The sequence below is a fragment of the Thunnus albacares genome, chromosome 10 (assembly GCF_914725855.1).
Source record: "Thunnus albacares chromosome 10, fThuAlb1.1, whole genome shotgun sequence".
Lineage (NCBI taxonomy): Eukaryota > Metazoa > Chordata > Actinopteri > Scombriformes > Scombridae > Thunnus > Thunnus albacares.
Window position 1 is genome coordinate 10,120,349 of NC_058115.1, and position 24,415 is coordinate 10,144,763.

General features: G+C 40.4%; 1 protein-coding gene across 4 annotated transcripts in view; it reads right to left on the reverse strand.

The window, feature by feature from the left end:
- The window catches only part of tenm2a (teneurin transmembrane protein 2a), a 153,652-nt gene that overhangs the window by 117,010 nt on the left and 12,227 nt on the right, over nt 1-24,415 (reverse strand). For 2 of the 4 annotated variants that reach the window (XM_044363517.1, XM_044363516.1), the window contains exons 2-3: nt 20,861-20,905; nt 19,216-19,509 (exon numbers count right to left, since the gene is read on the reverse strand). In XM_044363517.1, the coding sequence (XP_044219452.1) occupies nt 19,216-19,509; nt 20,861-20,905 (339 nt within the window). The remainder of the gene's footprint in view (nt 1-19,215; nt 19,510-20,860; nt 20,906-24,415) is intronic. The other 2 variants (XM_044363519.1, XM_044363518.1) reach the window with 1 other exon arrangement.

The window sequence follows — 24,415 nt, forward strand, 5'->3', positions numbered from 1 at the left end:
TTGGCTTCTTGGCATAGACCCTCCAAATCTGTGGAACTCTATATATTGGAGGGATGAGCACCATTCTTTCAAAGGATATTCTCTCATTTGGTGTGTTGATGATATTTAGGGAGAATGCTATCAAACATGTCGTATAAAATCTTCCGCAGGTGTTCACTTGTTTCCATTTTCATACTTCTCAAACCATTCAGTGACCCTTTGTGTCCTGTGTGAAAGAATCTGCATTTATCATGCTTCTCTGTTCATTTATTCAGGGTTTTCCTTTAATTTGCCACCCATCTGTGCATATTACAAGAGCTCCTTGGAATTTTATTTCCTTAAATTTATGCATTTATTTTTTTTTATGCAATGTATTCTTAGTGCATGTGTGTCTGTTTGTTCTTATGTCTGTCTGTGGCTGTAGATAAGATTCATGATGCTTGACTGGATTCAGTGTTAAGAGGAGAAAAAAAAATTTTTTTGAATCATTTTCAAGCCGCACATGAAACTTGTACTTATGTCTCACAGAGACGGTTTCAACAGTGGCTGACGAAATTTAATTCAAGACTTTTTAGCGCTTCAGTATATGTCGGTGTGTATGTGCCCGTTCATGTGTGTGTTAGTCCTTCCAAGTCTTTGAGTTTTGGCAGTGAGATCAGAGGAAATGTGCGTTGTTGTGTTTGTGCGTGCATAACGGTGTGTGTGTGTATGTGACAGAGAGAGAGAGAGGGAGAGAGAGAGAGAGAGTAGGCATGAAAGTGAGATTCTGCTCTGAGACGTTTGATGTCGAAGAACAGCGTCTGCTGTCTGTCTGCCAACTGCCAACCCTCTATCACCATCCCAACACATGGCCTCTGCAAAGTGTGTGCATGTGTGTGTGTTTGTGCATGCCTGTGCGTATGTATGAGTAAGTGGCCTGATTAGGCAGGGAGTTGGCTATGTGACACTGCTACAGAGCTAGTTAGACTCATAACGTGTACCTCGCTGTGTCACAGTGTAAATGTGTGGGCCTGAGAACGCAAAATAGGATTTTGTTTTTAATCACATGACAGAGGCAGGGCGAGAGACAAGGTGAGTGTGACTGTGTGTGAGTGTGTGTGTGTGTGTCTGTGTGTGCATGTGTGCGTGGGCATATTGGAAAGGGTGAGTAATCTCTCATTTTTCATACCTCTCATCCCACACCACCAATCTTTGGATGGGTCCTTAACATACAGAGTCAAGCACACTTGGGTCTAATTGTTAACTGATGCATGTGCGGTTCTGTGTGCATACATGTGAACCTTTCTGTGTGTGTGTTAGTGTGTGTGTGTGTGTGTATATATATAGGTTGTGTGCAACACTGTGTGTGTCGCGCAATATTTCAAAGCCTATTCCAGCATGGCCAATGTTAAACACACATGCTACTCCTGTTTTCATCTATAACTCAAACTTGTCTAAGTAAGATAAATAAGAACAGAATACACATAAGAAAAAACATAGAGAAAATGAACTAAAAAAACAAATGAAAGATGCTGTCTTCTATATTTGGCCTTAGAAGGCCTTGGGGTGCTTTCATGATCAATTTTAGTTACGTGGCAAAAACTGAAAAGATCCAGCAAACGTGTGAAGAACTGAAAGACGGCAGAACTAAAGAATGAAAGAGAGAGTGGAGAAGAAAGGGAGAAATCATATCTGTTCAAAAAGTCAAACACTTGTCTTTGACACATTTGCAGACATGCATGCCTACACAAACTTAAGCAGAAACAAACAAAACAAAAACAGTGATTGAGGTAGTAGCATGAGCACACAGGCTGAAAGATCAGGTGAATCTACAGAGCAAATAAAACAATGATTTTTTTTGCACACTTCTTGACATTTTCATTCTGATAGGACCAGATATATCTTTTCTGCCTCCTCACAGCTCACAAGAATGCATACAAACACATGCAGACACACACTGTGAGAATAAATAGTTGGAGACCGAGGGGGAGGGAGTTATATTGGAGGGAAAAACAGAATAGAATATGGTAAGAAAGCAAACAGTGGCCAGGCAGTGGAAACATCCTGTGGCAGCAGTGCTGCCACTGAAGTGATCTCAGCACTGCAGGACCGCAACACAGATGAGGAAATTTGCAACACTGTTCACCCCCAAAAGGCTTGAAAGACGGAAAAAGAACAAGGTAAAAGGAGACGGGGCCTAGAATCAAAAGTAAGCAAAATCAATATGTAGACTCACGACAAGGACTTAGACTGAAAACTAGATTACACTGAATAGACATGCCGTGGAATTTCACTGTTTTTAGAAAAAATGTCCCAGTGTTTTTTTTTGCCCTCTGTATTATACTTTGCAATGTCATGTTTCATCTGTCTTTGGATAGAAATAGGAAGGCAATAGCTGTCTACCAATCTACGATTGGTCAATTTATTTTTAATAGGTTCAGCGGGCTGGGTTGCATTAATTACGCCCAGAGGTGGCAGGAGCATACTAATATTGATCTGGATGGATGGTTCTGATTTATACCACTGCTGAGGTGTGCAGTGAAAGGTTACTTGATGACTGTGGCAGAAGGACAGAAAGTGTATGATTAGGCCACTTCAGCCTCTAACGACTAAAGTATTATGAGGAATTCTTTAAGACCGTAGCCACTGTTGTAGTTACAGTTTTACTGTCATTTTTGATTAATTTTAGTGTTTATTTACATTCACAGCAGCATGTTTTAGAGGCGCATGAGGATACGAAGGCTTTTCCCAACTTCACAGTAAGTGGTGCTCTGAATGACAAGGTTTTAATATTCATTAAAACATTTAATTATAATTACTATCACTTCAGAATAATGACTAAACCCTATTTCAGTCAAACCCCGTTGACCTGCAGTGATATTAGATGCACAGCCCTGAATCTAGCATTGGAGTGACGATTTGTGTTATAAAGTTAACTTTGGTTTTAAGTTTAAGAAAAGTATTATGTCCCATATCCTGATTGCAATCCTAGAAATGTAATATTGAGTTTCCCACCTAATACGTCTGTATATTCTTAGCATAAAGCTACATAAAGCCTACCTTAACTATTCAATCCAATCTAGTGTACTGTTTATAAGAAATGTGTGATAGCTGAATAGGTTTGTGTTAAGAAAATAAATTATATACACTCACATCTTCCCTTCGAAGGCTTTTTATATCATTTTGTATAATGCAGTGTTTTGTATGATGTCTTTGGAAAGAGGGATGTCAGAGTTGAAGTGTTGTGGCAGGAAGGTTTGAACAGGATTTGGACAGCCTCTATTTATCCCCAGTGAGAGTTTTCAACCAACAGCAGCATTTAAGTGGTGTGGTAATCCTGCAAAATGTCGCTGAAATTGATACAAGGCCACCAATTGTTTTAATCCAAAGCAGCTCTGGTTGCTATGCTTGCTGATGCGTGCTTTTGTGGGTGGATAACTTCCTCGAAACTGGATACATGTTACTATTTTTGTGATCATGTTGCTCCGCAGCAATTCTGTGCATAAAGGTAAAGGTTACAGTGTCACAATGGTTGATTTCTGTCTGGTTGTGTTTCCTGTAAACAAAGGATTAGAAATAAAATCAGACTTTATATAGTTGATACAAATCTATTAGTTACAGGGCCAACTGATCTCAGTTAGCAAATGATGTCAGAGATCAGCTGGGGACTTACTGTATGCATTGTTATTGATTATAGTGACTTGCTGCTGTCTGCCCTAAAATAGATAGTTATGACTTTGCAAAGGGACCACTGGGGACAAATGCTGGGGTAGTCTAGGCTGACCCATTGATTAGGTATAAAGGTGACCGGGGTGTACTATTGATTGTAACTGGTGGGACAGGTACGTCATTGCCGAAAGCGGACCAAGCTTTTGGTGTTACAAGAGAGAGGAGTGAAGACTAAAACGCTTCTCATCCGCCTGTTTGCAAAGTCATGTAAGGAAAATGGCAAAACCAAACAGCTGATGAAGATCCAAAACATCATCTTCCTCTGTTTTCTGGGCTTGAGCTCCACCGCCTGTACAACTGATACTTGGCTTTGCCATGGAAAGGATTCAGAAAGGAAGATTTGGAACCAGCTGAGATGCCAGCCTGTCTCCACGCTCAGTTATGGAGATGGAAGATAAAGTCAGATACTTGTCTGATGATTAGCCAGCTTTGAGTATTAAGTGGCAAAACAAAAGGACTTGCACAATCAGAGGTTAGAGACTCTGATATAGATTTACTCATCTATTGTCTTTCCTTCCATTTGACTCTCCGAAAAACAAAGCCAACCTATTAAAGCAAGTATTGAGTGGAAAAGAAACTGTCTTAACAGAAATATTGACATTGCTGCTGTCGTTTTTTTTTTTTTTTTCTGCTGGTTTTAATCAGTGTCAGTTTCTTTGCCTGCTATCCATGCAGTGAGCACAGTGAGCAGCGGGGTTAGGTTCATGAATGTACATTGAAATGTCATAAATACATGACATGAGTTGATCTACAGTATATCTCATTCACACAGCAAACACCAGCCTCTGACAAACCAGGAGGTTTGTTATGTTGATTCAAGTGGGAAATTGGAAATGAAGAAATTATAGATAGTCATTACATAATTCTCTTTCTCTGAGATATACTGCTAACTCCACAGATTTTACACATCAAGATTATTACTACCATTGTTTGGAGTTAGATACGCTTGTAAAAGTGGAACTTTTAATGTTTTCTGTAGCTCTGGAAAAAGCTTTCCAAAGTCTGAGAAATTAACCCTGATGATATCTTAGTTATCTTTTTTTTTTTTTAACAGAAAGCCTACATGAAGAACTGTGGGCATAAGCGTAGACAAGCACGGGAAGATCTAATGGAGGATGATAATGAGTTGCATTATGAGAAGTGTAGGATCCAGAGTTTTTGAAGCTTCACCCATTCAGAAGAGAAATGTTTAGATGTGGAGGAGTTGAGAAAGGTTCAGCTTTATGCAAATGTACTCTGACAAACAGGGGCAACAACCCGCAGACAACCAACCACGCTTGTTTTGTTTCTTTCAGAAAATGGAACAGCAGCTGTTGTTGTATGTATAACTATGAAGTACTTCAGACAACATGGAGGAAGACGAAATGAACTACTTCATTGTTCACAATTTTAGTGGCAATAGGAGAGAATAATTGTCCAATCAAAGCTGAGAATGTAAATGATGTGCTTAACACTAAACACGGCTGCAAGCTTCAGGCTCGAGAGAGGTAAGAGAGAGTCTGCTACTTTGAGTCTAAATGTGTGAACAGGGCATTATTCACTCAAGTACCCCTTTAATCTCAACCTAACAATGACATAAGTGTGTTCATGTATACTATATGAGTTGGCTGTGTCTTTTAGTAAAAAATTGTTATGAGATAGTATCTATGTAACAGGTAATCTCGTTCTTCCTGTCTGTTTCACACACAAACAAACACTGGCCAGCGCAGCAGAGACTTTCAAGGTAATGCCATGCCATGCCTCGCCATGCTGTGCCGGTGCCCCGCGGCGCTGCGCTCCATTCGATGAGACAGCATGAAGCACAAATCAATATGGATTAAAACGCTCTAAGGAGCTATCTAGTGACTCCTCCTCACTGCGTACAGAAGGGAAAAACGTGTGCAGCTACTATACTGGATTGCAGATTTTCCACCTTTAAATTATAGTGGAAAAGTGGAGTGTGGGAGATAATCTAGCTCTGGACTAAGGGCCATCACGACACTGAAAAAAAACCCACCTCTACCACGCCCGCCCCTTGCCACCTGTGGGGCATATCCATCAAACTGTTTAGAGCGCTGCCTAGTAGGGGGGCTGGAATCAGCACCTCATTCCACCTGCCACACCTAGACTGAGAGAGTCACACATGAACACATATACTCATACACATGCAGTGACAGGCCTGGCAGTAGGCCTCAACGCCCATGGCAGTGGTGGCTCCCCACAGTGCTCCACAGGACACCAGAGATTATCCTAACGCTTGCAGACAGTCACAGAATGTTAATCCTCAGCCTTCTCTTCTACTGTACAGTTAAAGCTGGATCGCCTCCTCAGCTCCCCTCTTTCTTTATCCATCACTGTCCATCCTCTCCTGCAATCCCTTAAAATCTTCCCCACATTCCGTGCTCTGTCCTCTTTCTATCATCTGATTTTAACTCCATCCTCTCCTCCCCCCAAATCTCTTGATCCCTGGTTTCTACTCGAAAGCGACAAGGCCTCATGCTCACTCCCTCTTATCCTTTCTCTCCGCTCCCGGCCCAGCCCTTGCTATCAGCCCTGCATTGATCTTCTCATCCCCAAGAAAACAAAACACCAATCAGCCTGTCATAATCACTCTGCTGGAGGAGGAAGCGCTGAATGCCAAGCACAGCTGCTACATGTTGATGTACAGACAGTGGAGAACAGGGCTGACGCTCTTTGGATGAGCATGTGCTGGATGTGTTCTATTTTTAAAATATGTTTTAAAAAAGGCACTATGAAGGTTTATTAACCACATAGTTGATCCCATTCTGTTAATGATGATACTGATTCTCATTTCTTTTTTATTTGTATGCTGGAACAATAAAGTGACAGCTGCTGGAACTGGTCCTTCTAAAAATTTGAAAAAAACAACCTCTGAATGATATCTGGTGTCCCACAGCTTTCTCCTCTATTCACTCTGATTTGCTGTCATGAAAATTGCCCTCTACTGCTCACCACAGCTCGTGGTTTTTTTTTTTTTTTTTTTACTACATGTCCCGCAGGATTTTTCTTTGGGACACTATGGCTCCTAACTTCCAAACAATAAATGCAGTTTGTGATCTGTCAGCAGTCTCCAGACTGTTTTCCCTGTCATATGGTGCTTTTGTTGACATGCAAAACACATGGATTGCAAACTTTATGTCTTCACATAGCTCAGCATCTTTCCACCACAAGAGATCCGGCAGACCCACTTAAACTCCAGCTGAAATGCTTCCCCTGATGCATTTACACAATACACTAACCACTTGAACCTAAATGTTCCCAGTTTCCTCCCTAAATGTCCCATTACATAACTTCACATTTAGATAAAGCACTTCTGCACTTTGACACCAGCTCACTTATAATCTGTGGCTGCACTTCATAACATTACATTACATTACATTAAATATTCAAATCCAACATGCCAATATTTAAAGTCCATGTAAAGGAAAATTAGAGATTTCTTTTCAAACACATTATGCATGTTAGAAAATAATTGCTGAAAACATGTGAAAAGACTGTGAGCTATGTAGTACCGAATTGTGGAGTTAGAGTGTTAAACTGTTTTTCACTATTTCTGTGTTCAGGATTTTTTGGATGGGCCTGAAATGGTGGATCCATGACGTGCAGGATTCACTTCGGATAATCTGTTGTTACTGGTGAATGGGGCCATTTTCGGTCAACATCAGCTCAAGGAGTTATTTTAAACCCAGCTTAAGTGTCCGTTGACGGGTGGAGCCACCGGCGGCTTCAGCTTCAGCACTGGCTGTCCAGCTGGGAGGACGGGGAGAGACAATGGGTGTGGCACCGACAGCAGCCGACACTGGCCGTCGCTTTGGCTTCAGCACCAGCTGTGCGGCTGAGAGGTCCACGGCCAGAAGGAGAGTATTTGCTGGAAAGCACTCCACCAGAAAGTAGATGTGAGAGGCAATTGCTCCAAGGGTGACGGCCACAGCGAGTAACGTTAAGTACACCAAACTCCGTTGAAAAAAAACGACAATTTATCATAATGATGATTGATGATGGATCGCTTGTTAACTAGTCATTTAAGTTACATTTTTACTACATTTAACTTTATTTTTAAAACATCATCCATGTTGCTTGCCTTACACCTACAAACAAGGCCTATTTTAAATTGTGTATTTTTATATGGGAGTTTGGCATGACTGTTGTTAACTCAGAGGCTGTTGTTGGGTCGTGCTTTCAGAGCCTTCAGCAGACACGCAATTTTCAAAACCTAATTTTATATACTTGGCGACTTTTTTTAATTTTAATTTGGCTGGGTGGTTCATTACACATTTTTCTGTGGTGTGACAAACTCAGAACATATTTTTATTATTGCTTTACACAGACTTTAAGGCTCCTCAATGACATAAATCGGAAAAATTTTGGACTGGAAAACACAAGTTAGTAATGATGGACCCTCTAAAGAATCTGCAGGGATCAAAAGGCTGAAATATACAGAATAATTTATATGAATTTATCTAACTGACTGGCATTAAAAGGCCTAGCACTTATTGGCTTTTACACACTATTAAACACTTGATTTAAGCCTGGTACTATAAAAGGAAGAAGCCAAAGAGCGTTATAAAACTCAGACCCTCTTCTTCAGACAATATTTCTAAAGATCAATAAGGCCATCTATTATAACTCAAGGTGCCCTCCATCATCTGTACATAATGATATCTGAGCAATGTCAGATATTAAGGTATTTATTTACTGTGGTGTTTATTGTAAAAAAAAAAAATACTCACACACATTGCTGTTTTATTCGCAAGATATTTTTTTTTGGCATTTTTGGAAGAGAGAGAGGGTTATGACATGCAAAACAGTTCCCCAGCTGGAACCGAAGCGCAGATGTTGCAGTTATGTGGTGTGCACCATAACCATTTAGCTGTCAGGACACCACTTATTTTATTTCTAATTGTAAACATGTCTAAAAGCATTTCAGCCAACGGTGGTATTAATCACCTGAAATGCACATTTTTTTGTGATGTTTGGATCTCCTCTCAGAACAAAATAACTATGTGATCAGAAATACAGTACAAGTCAAAAGTTTGGACACACTTTCTCAATCAAGAGAATGGGAACATGTGTCCAAGGTTTTGATTGGAATTATACATTTAAGATGCTGTATTCTTTTGTCTTTTCTTTAGTGCTGTGATGTGTTTTAAAAAATTTTTCTCTGTTGATTGCTGTGAATATTTTTAGGCACTTTAGATATTTAGATTCTTATTCATAATGCAACACCATCAGGGGGAGGGGGGGATTACATACAGCCAGAGTCATAAAGAACTATCTTTAGCAACAAGAGGAACAAGGAGTCCTACAACAGATGGTTTGGCCCCCACAGAATCCTGATCTCAACATCATGGAGTCAGTCTGGGATTACATGAAGAGACAGAAATGACTGAGACAGCCTGAATCTACAGAAGAACCGTGGTGTGTTCTCCAAGATGTTTGGACCAACTTACGTGCCAAGTACCTTGAAAAACTGTGTGCAAATGTACTAATGAGAACTGGTGCTGTTTGAAAGTCAAAGCGTGGTCCCACCAAATATTGATTTCATTTATATGTCTTCTGCTTACTAGACTTTGTTTGAAGAAGTTAATTGATAAATAAAAATGATAAGCATAATTTTTGAAAGCATCCTCACTTTGCTGTTAGTTCCTAAAACATTTGCACAGTACTGTATATTTGAATTTATTAAACAGAAACATGACTTATTTAATTGTACATGCTGGAGCTAACTCCTCACAAGAACTAAGTATTCCTTATTTCACTTTTGGAATAAAGATTAGAAATAAATTTGGAAAGCCTGTCGTGTCAGCCAAGGGACTTTTGATGGAATGTTGAGCGTTGCTGAAAATTTAAAATATACCCAAATGAAATACTGCTTTAATAATTGCAAAATTGGTGGAAGGAGAATGAGGGTTTTTTGATTTGTACAGCTGTCAGACTTTGGCTATTGATAGTAGTCTTAGTATCAGTGAGGAACTGTCAGTTCACATCATTAGACAGTTTCCAAACAGGACTTTATGTGTGTCACATCTTCAGCACAATTATTTTTTTATCATCAGGATATAGGAAAGGTCAGAATATTACGCATCTGCATTTATTGTACATATGCTGTATGGTACATTAAATGTATTTCAAGACTTTCATTTCCAAGGAAGTCGTGAATATTTACTCACCAAAAACCAAGGAGACTGTACACAGCAAATAGTATATTTCTGATGTGTTTCCACAGACAAGAAAGTAATAAAACAAGGCATAGAGGGAAATTAACATCAGTAAATATCAGCTGTCATAACTTTGCCTCATAAAATTTAACCAGGAGAGCAAAGCCTGTGAATTTATATTAACAGCAATTTCACTCATAAGTGTTAAGTGTCACCACTCTCCATTATTCATATGCAGTACATGTGTAGGTCAGAACTAATTAAGTAGTGTTTGAGCTGCATACTTTTCTTTATAACTTTTAACCATAGCAGCTTTATCTACAGTTGTATGAGTTCACCAACTGTAAGTGTGTGTCAGTAATACATGAATTCAACCTCTTTCTATCAATTCAAAAGTGCTTCAAGAAGATTAACCTTTACATTATCCCAAGTAGAGAACCTCCATGTGCTCCTTTATCTCCTCAGCTCTTTGTTGCCATGTGCATGAATATCTTACTACTTTTCTATTTACTGCAAAGTTATGACCTTAAGTATTGAGTGTAAGATGTACATGATGTATACAAAATACACAAACCTTACAACACAACAAAAAAAAAAAGAAAACTGCCTTCTAACACACACACTGGTTTATTTTCATTTTGTCTTATCCGCCACATACTCTCACTCACTCCTACCACTCTGATCTTACTAATGAAAACAGATGAAAACTCCACAGCCCAATAACACAAACATTAACACTAATTCACACTCATAGAGACAAACAATCTCAGAGACACGAGTAAATACGACTGACTTTCCAATAGCGGGGGAGGGAGTCAAAAAAATGCACCCTCTGGGAAATTTTCTCTGATCAAGTGCAAAGAGATTAACCAGTTGGACGTGTGCTAATGAACAGGAGATCATAATGAAAGGAGCTCGTAAATGTAGATGAGGCATGTGAAAAAGAGCAATGGCCTCGTCTTGTATCAGATGAAACACAAGAGTAATGTACAGAAACCAATTATTTGACTTTCTTTTTTTTCTCCCCACATAACACCAACACCCTGACAACTTTTCACAAATGCAATGTTCTGATTGCATTGTGGAGATGTGAATATTACGACAATATGTGCAATCATACTTTCAAAAAGAGCAAGCCTTTGAACCGACTCCGGGATAATGTTGCACTCTCTCAGCTGAGTTATTACAGTGTGTGCAACAGCCTCTTTCATACAGATATCAACTAATAGACAAAAACAGTAAATCACAGAAGACAAACACAGAAGAGGGCACAAAATCACATCAAACACAATCACATACAAACAGATAGGCCTAAAGTGGGCCAACTATTCTAAGAGAGGCCACAGTCAGATGTGACTTACTGATCACATAGTCTCCAAATGGATCCTCATCCTCCTCATCATCTAGGTAAGCTGGAGGAAAAGGAATTGAGGAAAGAAAGGAAAAGCAGGGGAAAAGAAACAAAAAAAAACATTATAACAAATCAAGAAGGATGAGTTGGAGAATTAAAACAAACCAAAACTGAAAGTGGACAATAAAAGCATAGAAACGCTCAGAAACAAAGGGACATCTTTTACAAAGTGGACGCAAGGTATGGTTGAAAGAAAACAAACAAAAACAAAGTGAATGCGGCCTTCTGCCCTCTCCTCATCCACCTTTTCCCACCTGCCTCCACTCTATATGATACCTCCAGCCTTCATTAGGAAGCAAAAGCGCTGACCATTAAAATACAAAGTAGTTTCAGCAACATGCAGAGGAAAATATGATCACTCATAATTGGCTGGAGAATTCTCAATTTGCTCTCAGCGCTCCTTCGCCCTCTTTCTCTCTTACTCTCTCTCTCTTTCTCTGGCAGGTCTGAAGATGGCATGAGAGGCCATTACGGCTCACTAAATTCCCTATTAGGGCGGCAGCATAGTTGTCAGCAAGTTACAAGTCTGACGCCAATGATAATTCAACACTCCTGTGACTCTATTTTACCTGATAATAACACTGTTAGAATGGGTGGTTCTTTACTGCAGATACAACCATGATACCGATGTTGCTCACACCACCAAATACACACAATAACACATTTTTCTAATGCCCCTATTGTCAGCTTAATGTGAAAATTCTTTTGAAATCCCTCCCCCATCTCTTCTTTTCCTTTTATTCATTGTTTATGTCTTCCTCCTGTTCTTCTTTTCTCTCCATCACTCCAGGCTCCCTCCCTTTAATGTGAGTTAGCATCCATCTACTATGATCAATATCCCAGGGCTTTTATTAAACACTGCTCTTATGCATCTGTGTGTGTGCGTGTGCACCTGCCTGCCTGTGTGTGTGTGTGTGCGCGCATGTGTGTGTATTATCAGCCTTCACTTCAATAACAACTCCAGTCCAACAATGTCTTTATTGAGTCAGGAATACACAAACAGGGTTGTGAATGTTTCTTTTCTTATTCATCACAGTGTGTCTGTGCAAGTATGAGCATGTATGAGCGCTGTGGTCAGTATGTTGAATAGAACAATCTCTATTGATCCTGACTGCAAAGCATTTTTCATATTCTGGGCTTATCCCAAGGAAAGACACGCATAGATATACCCAACATGTGTGTGTGTGTGTGTGTGTCCATCACTACTTTGCTCATTGCAGCACGCATAGCTCTCGCTGCATGGACAAAAAGTCCTTGAACCAGTGGGTGAAGTATGGAGGCGTACACGCACGCACACACACACACACACACACACACACACACACGACCATGTGTGTGTGTTTGTGAAAGCCGGCTGTCAGTGCTGCTCTCACACACCATTCATCACAAGCTACTAATTCTGTTAGACCATTGTTCGCACCCCACGTTGCTCTCTGAAAACTCAATCAGACTCTAATGCCCCCAACCTTCCTACTGTAACACACATGCACTTACACAGACTCTCACTTTCAGTTTCTCTCACACACATACACACACACACACACACACTCCCAGAGACCCTGAGGGGACAGAAATGGTCTTGGGGGACCCCATCAGTCCAACTCTATAAGTGTTGCCTGAATTTGATAGACAGGAGCTGCATGGACCAAGTTACTGGTGTTGAGAGTGGCTGCGGTGGAAATTCAACCGAGGCTCAGGGAGAACTCAAGTGAAAGAAGAGGGTCTTACAATCACTGTGTGACATATAATTATAATCTGTATTCCAAAGTATAGAGCACTTTTTATTCAAAATCAAAATGATCATAATTAAACATTATCTTAATCTACCTTGATTACAAGACAATCCTTTCACAGCTCCTCTTCTAAATACTCTCTAAAGTAACAACACATCAGCTGACTTGAATGTGGTTGATTTGATTTGATTTATGGTGGGATTCATGTGGTATACTGAAAAAGAACAAAGAGGACAGTGCACTCTGCCTCCTGTGCTAGTAGATTTGATTAGTTAATCAGGAATCACTTTGCCTAACTCTTTTTTTCTTATAAAGCATAATTATAGTTCCAGCTAAAAATAAAAACAAAAAAAAAAACTTTTGACTGCAGCTGTTTTAAAATTCAGTTTGAAAGTTTAACGTTCTGCAAACAAATTAATAGTGGAAGGGAAATAGGAGTGCCATAAAAAAGAATAAATATGTAAGAGAATAAGAATATAAATGTGGAAATATAAAGATAAAAAACAAAACATTAAAAAATAATTATAAACATATTCATATATTTTCCCATTTATTTGTTCATTTATTTCTGTACATATTTATTTTTATTTATATATTTTTAAAAATAAATATTTCTTGGTGAGGGCTATGTTCAACACCCCCCGCCCCTCCCCCAGATGTGCACTGCCCCCTAACACCACTGTTCATGTTCTTGTTTGCTGTGTTTTTTGCCACAGGTTGAAAGTGTTTTAATAAAAACAAATGACATTTTCCAAAGAGCACAATCAACCCTCATCTCTTCCACCTCTACGGCCCTTCATGCTGCTGGGATGATAGCTGCTCAGGCTGCTTCATCCAGGCAGTCACAGAGACTGCGTAATGCAGAAAGCACTTACTCAGCTGGTGCCCTGCCTCTGTCTGGGAAACAGAAGGTGGGCAGCCTCATTTACCTGCAGGCTGTGCTAGCCTGTGCTAGCCTCTGCTCCCCTCCAGTTATTTCTGTTTGACATATGGAAGGTGATGGACGCACTGACACAACATACTGAACAATGTTAAAAGAACTTGTTGGATTCCTTTGTTAAACTCTTGTTCTGCCTCAGCCTTGATGTTTCCTTCCCTGATTCAAACCGCTACCACATTCACTCTGTGCATACGCAAGTCCACGTCACATCTACTTCCTGTTGTCAGCGCTCAAAAGCTTCCGCCAAAGCAGGATTCATGTGTGCAGGAATTGACTACTTGACTACACTGGGCAGGAAGGCCCGTCCAAAGCAGGTGGATTGACAGTTTGGCTCTTCAAGGAATAGCAAAAGCAATTGGGAAAAGAATAAGGAAAAATAAAGGGATAAAATAAATAAATGACATTATATAATGATAACTAATTACATTTTTTTTAAATATAGAGAAAAAATAGAGTAATTTATATGCAATAAATAAATAAATACATATTTAAAAAGAAATATATAAATATATACTGAAATAAATGAAAAAATGAATATAAAAATATATGAAAATGATTAAATTATTCCCAATTATTCTTTCATATTTTGTTATTTCTCTTTATATTTCTGCAGTTATTTATTCTTTTATTTATTTCTCTTTACATTTCCACATTTTTTATTTACTTATTTATTATTTTATGTATTCCTCTTTATATTTACAAATTCATTTTCTTATTTATTTTTTTATGGCACTCCTATGCCTCCATAGCAACCAGGCAATTGAGCATGCCTAGGCGGGGGGCAGGGTTAGGCAGAAAGGCCAGACTAAATTTAGCGCCACCTTTTCATTCTCTAATTACGAGATTAATATATCCTGTCACATATGTCACAATGCTACCCTATGATTTATTATCCAGCCGACCAGATGGAGAGATTGAGCCAGAGAAGGAAGGAAGAGAGAGAGATTGTCTGAAGGCAGCTAATCAGCATGCATGTGTGATTGGGCCGGGCCTTGGCTGTGGAGTGAGCGGCCGCTGCGTGTCTGTGTTTATAAAGTCAGCTGTATGAATAAAGCCAAGATTTATTGATGGAAAACAATGTTGAAGTTGAATTAGATTCTGCCTGTTTCTTTAACAGGCTCCTATTTAATGAGAGGAAAACGCAAAGGCATATGGACCCGCACACACACACACACACACACACACACACACACACAAGCATGTGTAGAGCACTGGACTATGGATTGTGGCCATAAAGTCTGCCCTGGGCTTCAGGTTTAAATCAATGTCAAAGCCTGATCTTATTTCATCTAATGCATGTTTTAATCATTCTCCCTCCTGATCAATGCAGTTTGGATGCGGCCATCAGGCACTGCCGTGGGAATTTACAAGCGCTCCTATTCTCCTGCTTGTGTTTCCAGACGGACGTTTTACGAGGCAGTGCACAGTGTGACAGTAAATCTCTTCCTCCACTTTGCCAAAATGAAATCTCCCAATGCTGCTCTCTATGCCCATATTTGTTTGTCTCACTGTGTTGCTTATGCAAACTGAACTTGTATTGGCTCTGCCAAGTCAACGTTCTAATCTCTTTATTTTAATAGTGTCTGGAAGGGGCAATAAAAGCGGAGTGTCTTTATTCAATACTCGACAATAAAGCTGGATGTAGGGAAACTTTGAAATCCCTGAATTGCATTTAGGAAACTAATTTAACAGGCTTTACGTACTTGTCGGTAATTGGAATTCAGGAGTAAATAAAAAAAACAAATTAAAAAATAATCACAGAGCTTCAGAATCTGAGGTTTCAGAGATCTACTGCAAACTACCGCACTGGTGAGCCACATTTCTAAATGAAAGACATGCAGTTAAGTGTCTCTGTGCTGTAGTTGAAAAACATTATGAGCAAAGGCTGTTTTTATAGGTTTTAAAAGCTGATCTCTGTGTATATGTTTGTCTGTTAGGGGTGGACAATATTCCAATATTTTTGATTATATGATTGATGATTGTTTTATTGTTATACAAATAACACCATCCAGTCCAGTCCAAATAAATGATTCTGAGCAACTTTATCAAAAACTCAATTAGTTCACACGTGTGAGATGTTTTATTGATTATTTTATATGTATGTTTGCATAACTTGCCACACTGCAATACTGATACTGGATTATCATTATTGTAATATCAATTTAAACTATATTGGCCACTCTCGGTGCATATGTGTGTGCAATATGCATGTGTCTGAATGCAATGTTATAACTGTACGCATGGACATGTGTAAATATTATAAAAAATAGCCTAATCTAGGAAAGTATTCCTCAAAGTGCGGGACGAGGGCTGGCATATTTACGACTGTGTTTTGGCACTGTGGTGGTTCTAATGCCGGTCTATCTCTCATACCCTCTCTCTCTATCTAGTTATCCAGCTCTCCCTCTGTCTAATGCACGCATACACACTTGAAGACACAAACTCACACTTACAAAATCATCCCCCCAAATAAATCTATGCAATCTCCCTACTTTCACAAACATATAGCTCTACTCAAAGTTCACTATAGCAGTTATGTTAGTTCTACTTGTTTGCATTAGGTGTATATGTGGTGCTAATTGTGTTGAGACTAGCAAAGGCACCGAGCACCTTGACTGACGACTGCTATCAATCCAGAAGATCACACTCTTTAATTTGTTATCGACTCAGGTTTTGTTTTGTTTGTTTTTTTTTCCCAGAAATTTCAACTCCCTCAGAGTCAAACATTTAAAAATAGTACATGTAGTCAGGCAAGCTAAAATATGGGAAGAAAATCCAAAAATGTCCGGTGCATTTCTCCTGCCCTGATCAATCATCTGATTTCCCAGGGTCAAAAACTGCAAAAGAATCACCTCCTTTTTCCTGACTTTGTTTTTAGGAAATACAGACATAGACGTTATTTTGAAGTTCATTTGTTTATCATAAACATTTTTTATTTGACAAAAAAATGGAATAATATGGATAAAATATATGGGGTAAAAGATGTGCATGAATTATTCTACAGCCGGTTGCCCTGCTGACACAAAAACTCACAGGCACACTCACACAAACACAAATAGTGCTTCTGTCACCATTTCTCTGGGTTTTCTATTTTGGTAGTGAAATCGGCAGTAGGCCACACACGCACATTCACCCACATATACACTCCTGCCCTGAAGGGGAACCCTAGACCCTTAAACTGACACCTGTCAGTCACGCAGGCGAGCTCTACTGACAGGAGCATAACGAGGGATGGTGAGACGTGCGGTGTGAGAGGAGAGAAGACAGAGGAAGAAGCTTGAAAGATGAAGAACAAAGGTGAGAGAGGAGGGAGATGAAGAGGAGGAGGAGGAGAAGCAAGTGGAGGTGAGACTTCTGAAGCTTGTTAGAGACACAGCAAGATGAGAGTGTAGCGGCTTGCTGTTTGGTGTTTTAGCACGTCACCGTCTTTTTGATTTGTTAGCATGTGTTTATGATGTTGTTTCTCTCTCTGCCTCTGTCAATCTCTATTATTAGACCCTCAGATCCTCCTCCTGCTGTTTTGACACTCCCGTTGCTCCTGTTTCACACTTCTACACACATATGCAGGGCTTGGGCTCATACACACTCTCACACATGAAGACAGACAAAAAAGCATATAGAAAGACAATGACAGACTCAGTAACACGCACTGCACATTCAGCACCCACACTGCTTGGGGCACACAAGCTGGTTAAGTCTGGTGGGAGCGAAATCTTCCCTCCGGGTGCTTTGAGGTGTGACGTGCCTTCGGAATCAGATGTTCTGTTTTGGAGGAAAATGCAGGAGCGAAGGTTGAGATTTCCTCATTCAGAGTGACTAAGTAGCTAACGAATTGACTTGATCAGACACACGCACACACCTGGTCCTTTTATCAGGCTGCCTCGCTGCCTCTGATCTCTTCATGCTGGCAGAGACAGCAATGCAGAAGCCTGATCTAAATCTCTGGTCTGTGAAACCATGAGACGAGCCTAAAGGTGTGAGCCGGTGGTCCCCTTGAACACTTCTATAGAAGCTGAACTTTTGAAGTCTAGAACTTTATTTAATTGACTTTGATTTGACACATGTTCTGCATAATCATCAGTATGAATTTTTCCAACAGACAAGGGCATGTTTGGCCCCTGTAGGAGCACAGAAATATCCATGAATAACACATTTTGTTTCTTTTGGTAAACAGAAAAAAAAAAAAAAAACAACTTTTGATCTTCCCAACAATCAACACTCAGTGACATCATACTGCAGGCAAATGATTATCACAATATAGCGCTGGATTAAGAAGCTTATTTTACAAGGTCTGGAAATGCCAGCAACAGAGCGCTCAATGGCGTTCTCCTGGCCCTGAGACAGAGAGAGTGAGAGCGGCGTCTGCAGCTGATATCTGTGGCTGCAAGATTAGCTTGGTAATTAACCACAAAGCAATTATCGGGTGGTGTGATGAGAGACGCGTCTCAGGGAAGGTGTTTCTTGATGTGTTTAATAGGTGTTGAGTAGTTTGATCAGTCGGCAGAAGTTGTCTCTGATTCGGGGGCCCACAGTCCATCGGAGGTTGATCCACAGCTGATACGTACAGCTGCCGAGAATTCAATTAATTAGACTGTTGCTTTTCCTTCCATCCACTTTTCATTAACCTCCATTGACACTTCGGCAAAGCTCGTGTGCAGGTTTATGACTGCGTCAGGATTAACAAGGAAATAGGAAGTTGGCAGTAAACAAAGTTGCTGGAGGAAGGAGATTCACACCCCGGCACTCGTGGGGAGATTCGAAGAAAGGATCCACTTGAAAAGTAAAGATTAGCTTCCGTTTGCATCTAGGTGTTGGATCACACAAGTAAAAGCAAGCTCCAGTCTTACTGTCTCCAAAACAATCCTACAGTATTTTTTTAAAAGACTGACAGACCAATGGTGAGATCTCAGCAGATAAGTGGTGTATAAGTTAGAGGGTTTTAGCTAAGTGCTATTGATGAAAATAAGGATAAGGATGCCTCTCTTGGGGGTGGAGGGGGGGTTCTACCATTGTCCTTCAGATCAGAAATAGACTGAATCAATACATCCAACTCACCCTCAGTTCATATGATGGCTGTCTGTTTGAGAGGTAGTCTAAAGATTTTAACAATATCGACAAAGTTGTGTAAGATTCTCACTCACGATTCCTTCAAAACATTAACTATCATACCAAATCAGTCAGACACATCCTCCCCAATTTTTTTCTCACTCTCTTACTTCCTCTTAAATCAATGAGCCTGTACTTTCATACTATCTTGACCACACTTCCCAGAACCGTCTGTCCTACCTGACTCGTCGTCAGACTTGTTGTCATTCTCTGAGTCGGTGAGAGTGAGGGCCGAGTTCTCGCGACTGGACACTCCTGAGCTGCGGCGGGATTTTACTCTTCCTCTTCCAGCCCACAGCTGGATGGCTCGCTCTGGGGACAGCGGCCCCTCTGGGTCTGAGTCGGCATCGGAGCCGGCGCTGAGGGAGTAACCCCTCTGGAGGAGGCCCAGGTCAGGACAGTAGGGAACGGCGGCGGGGTGCGGAGTGGGATTTGGCTCGCATACTCCCAGTTCTGCCAGGGTGAAGTTGCCCCCTGCGAGGGAAATAAAAGAGTTACACAGGTGGTGTGTAGGGCTGTGGAGAGTAATGTAAGTAAAAGCAGTAAATAAATACTCGCACACGCACTCACACATCTAGCAAACAAACCCACAATCACAAGCAGAGAAGCACGCTAATTATGAAACTATGGAGGCGGAGGCTGAAAATTGGGCTTTGTTGTTGCAGGCAGGTGGGGGAGAGATGACGCAGCATGAATCAGGCACAAACTACAAACTAGCTGCTGGAAGGAATATGTACTGGCCTGCAGGCCTGTTAGGGCTGGCTTAGAACGTCTGCCTCCCTCACTTTACTGCTCCGCATTGGCATTCATGAGGTGTTGATGTGAGATCAAAGAGCTGTTCACTTGAGGCCTCTCAGACTATCATCTCCCCACCTAGTTGCCATCACACGCTGGACCCCAGGCTCCCTGAATATGCTGCAGTCTGCTGCAGTACCGGCCACGCTGCCTAACACTCTCCCCCTCAAGACAAACTGACTCGTCACGTCCAAAATAAATATATAAAATTATCCAAATTAAAGCACATCAAAGGAGATCAATAAACAGTGCTGCAGCCCAATTAAATCCAAGCTGAGGAAAAAGCAATTAAGGAAAAAGGCATGCTCAACCAATTTATTCTCTATACTAATTAAAAGAGTATTGTGGATGCAATCGCTCAACATCAGCTGTTGGGGTAAAGGGATCGGGGGAAAAACAGTTGTGATTCACTTCATTAGCAGTTTGTGAGGGAGGGGAGAGGAAGAGGCGAGCGAGGAGAGGTTGGCTTTGTGGTGGTATACTGTATCAATGCACTGGGAATCACACAGCTGTGTGACTGGGTTAACTGTGACTCATCAGGCGTACGGACACAATCAGAGAGAGGAATTAAACAGATGAAAATCGTCTGCTGGATCTTCACGGCTCCTCTTCACAGCCTTGCCGAAACTCAAGAGTTGCGCTGAAAGTAATGAGGAAAGGGAGGGTCTAAAAAGGAAACTTAGCCAGTGTGTGGTGAAAGGCTCTATACTTCTACTCAGACAAACAGATGGACTGGACTAGAGAGCAGAGGCAAGCGAAAAACTCCACAGGTGGATTCAGATACCAGGCTACAGCTTGCCAAGCATCCAACCGGCTACAAAGTTATCCAAGCATTGCAATACTTCAGGGAATATTACCATTCTTCGTCTTCTTTGCTTCCTTCTGTTTTCCTCCCACTTTTCATAAAAGATGACAAAAGGAACCTCCTTTACTATACGTGACACTAGGGGCTTTCACAATCTGTTGGTAATTTACACTACAGTACTACTGTATATGCACAGGATCTAACTCCTAGTTGTTGAACCCATACCTGAGATGAAGTATCGTAGGAGGACGGGAGAGAATTCCAGGAGGCCTGAGAGAGTAGAGCACATGTGTTCTTTAACAGTCAGCAAATCATCTTGAATTGAACTTCTCACTAGAAAAGTGTCTACTCCACAATCACAGTTAGGATGACTCTTTATGCAAATCATCCCATTCAACCACAATGACAATAATTGGGCCACAAACACATCTTCTACTCTAAACAAACGCTACGTGGAAACAGTTGCACAACATCAAAGTGTGTGAGTGTGTAAGCGTGTCCGTGTGCATATGTGTGTGTCTGTATGTGTGTCACCGCCACCACTATGTACAATTAACATCCCATAACCAGTGATTACACATGCAAAATCCAATCACTCCTTATCACTATCAGCGGTAGACACAGCCCGATGCCGTAGCAATCTACATGTACTCAAAGAAAGATGGATTGGTGCGAGAGGTTGGAGCAGACGTGAAAATCTATCTCAGTTATTCTACAAATAGAAAACCAATCGCATGTTTGTTACATGATATTATGACAGATGTGGGGGCAAATGCTGTGCTGCATTCTAATCAGATCAGCGCATTTTTTTCTGTATGACACTGCCACTGTCATTCTCGTGCTTAATGTGTGTTCGGAGCTCTGTGCAGCTGCCACGGCTGCTGTGTCTGTTCATTGTGTACGTACGCTTGTCTGTCAGATGATCTGTGCATTCAACATGAGTGTGTTGTTTGAGTGCGTGCAGATGGCTGAATTAGACCAAACTATAGGGCGAACGCAGCATGATCTAGAATGCTTTCCTGTATTTTCTTCGCTAATAGTGGGGAAAAGAGCGAGGGGGAAGGAAGGAAGGAAGGAAGGGAGAGGAACAAAAAGAAAGAAAAAAAATAGTGAGAAAAGCGTGGAAGAATGTGAGAAAGAGAGAGAGAAAGAGGGAATAGAGGGTTACTGGGTAACTAGGTTACACAGTCTTCACAATAGAATGCAAACCTGTTTTTTAGGGTACATGGAAACAGGATGTGAGATATAAAAGGTGGGACTCAATGAGTGTATGCTGAATAAAATTCAAATGAAAATGGGGCTACTTTAAATGATAGAAAAAACAGCAGAACAGAAGAAGAACTAATATGTGAGTTTAGGCTGCATTTAGACCAACATTAGCCCTGTGTGAAACAAACGCAGCCCCCTCTTGCATTTGAATTACCACAAAAAAAAGGTCCAAGCTGGAGTTTTGCTGGAACTCATGTCATCCTGGAAGGCAGTGCATTTGCCAAACAAATACATGACAGAGCACCCAGCAATGAAGCCCCTTTTATTTTTTTAACACAACAAACTAGAATAGAATAGAATAGACCTAAACTACTTGCCACACCTTTAATCTTACATATTTACATTGATTTTAGAAGATCCATCATTTGGCTGAAACATTGTATGAGTGAAGCTGCAGCCTCATTTTTCACGTATCTTTGCTCAGGGAAGACTTAAGTTTCCTGCACCTGAGATACATTATCAATCAGAATATTCATGCACTGCACGTTGTGTCTCAGAAAAATGAGTGACACAGGGGAAAAAGAAGCATCTTGTTGGAGCTTGAATACAATAGTTTGAGTGGGAATGGCATTTGCAGTGATCCATTAAACCAAATGTACTTCCCTTGATAAAACTCATTATGGATGTGTGTGGAAGTGAATGTGCAGTATGTGTGTGTGTGTGTGTGTGTCTGAGTGTTTGTGAGTAGACAGCTTTGTGGGATAGAGGGGCCTATCATTAAAAAATCATTTGTGCTTGTTAGCAGTTTGACAGGCAAAGTATAGGCAGCAGGACTCTGCATTATGCTGGTTGACTTTCCCTCACCCCACCATGTAATTCTGTAAAGGATGTAAAGCAGGCAGAACCTGTGGGCTTCAATGCCTGCAATTATGTTGCTTTTTCAAGATCTAATAGTTTACAGTGCAGGCCACCCTTGGACATGCCATTTTGAGCTTTGGAGGGAGCGCCAGTTCAGAACACGTTCTGATTTGCCCTGAAGTGTTGAACTAGTGAACTGATTTGCTCCTGGGTGGAGGATACATCAAAATCAGGAAGCGAGTGCAACTGTGAACAGTAGGTTCCCCAACAATCCTCTGAAATAGCTGAAATTACTGTTAATAACAGTAAAAGCCTTATTTTCTTTGTCACAGCTAAGAAAATGCCAGAATTTGTGGCTAATAGCAGCCTAAAATGTGTCATTTCTTAATATTTTCCATTTTCATTTGCGTCCAATTCAAAATTCATTTGCACTGCACTTTAGTATCCCTGAAGAAAATGAACTTCTCTTTTGTGTTTTCTTTTCTCTAAATTATGGAGCAATAAAATATACATATATATTCTTTCCTAATAATAGGGAGCTTAAGGGAAGACACAAGAAAAAAAAGAGACAAAAATGTCAGAGAGACAGTGAAAATGACAAAGTAGAGACAATATAGTAGTTAGGACCCAACTTTCCACAGTCACACATTCCTGCTCTGATCAAATCCCAACAGAAGTTGCTCTCTTGTCACGCTGTGTCTTCTCCTACTCGCTCAGACAAAATGCATTTGAAAAAGTACTGAGTTGCTCAGTACTCTATTAAAAATATTTAATTGGTCACAAATATTTCTCAATATTGAGCTTTGCACAGCTGTATTTACAAACATGCAAAATGGCACAGCAGAATCTCACATTCAAAATGCTCTAATACTGCTAAAATGCTTATTATCTCTACCATAGCGCTTGAAAAGCCGTCTTGCAACAGGAACACACTGTAGGTCATATTGGAATGACCTAAAAAATATTGACAGGTAGCACAGTGAGATGTATCTGTCTTTTTAGGAATCTTTCCATTATACTACATTATAAAACATCGATGGCACTTTACTATATAGAATATACACATCATTGTGTTACAATGATGAATCAGAAATGTTGTGATGTCCTTCAAGATGTTTTAATGTTGCCTTTTTTTACCCAAATACAAAATAATAATAACTGAAGTAAACATATCTATCAATTGGGTATCTACAAAAGATACAGATCATCAATACCATCTGAGACTACAGATGATATTCCGCTCACTCACGTCATCTCCCACCACACACACACACACACACACACACACGCTCTCTATCCCACAGTCACTCTTCCTCCTCTATCAGACGCTTGTCTATCTCTGCCTATGCTTATGTAAATCCCTCCCTCCAAAGTGTTCCCCTCTTTGTTTAGATAGTAATGAAATTAGAAAAAAAAAAGAAAGAAAATGAGTATGAAAACATATGCAAAATGGGCTGTAGATACTGTCCTGAGACAATTGCTGGAGTTTGAGTGAGAAAATTCATGAATTTATGAATTTTGAAAGACTGTTGAATTCATTTTGTGTCAAAGCAATGAAAAATGATCCACACTTTAGTTCACACAGACTGCTGCTGTGCTATACCGCGTGAGAGAGAGAGAGAGAGAGAGAGAGAGAGAGAGAGAGAGAGAGAGAGAGAGAGAGAGAGAAAGCAAAAAAAAATTGGGAGTAAAATAGAGAGTGAGACGAGCCGA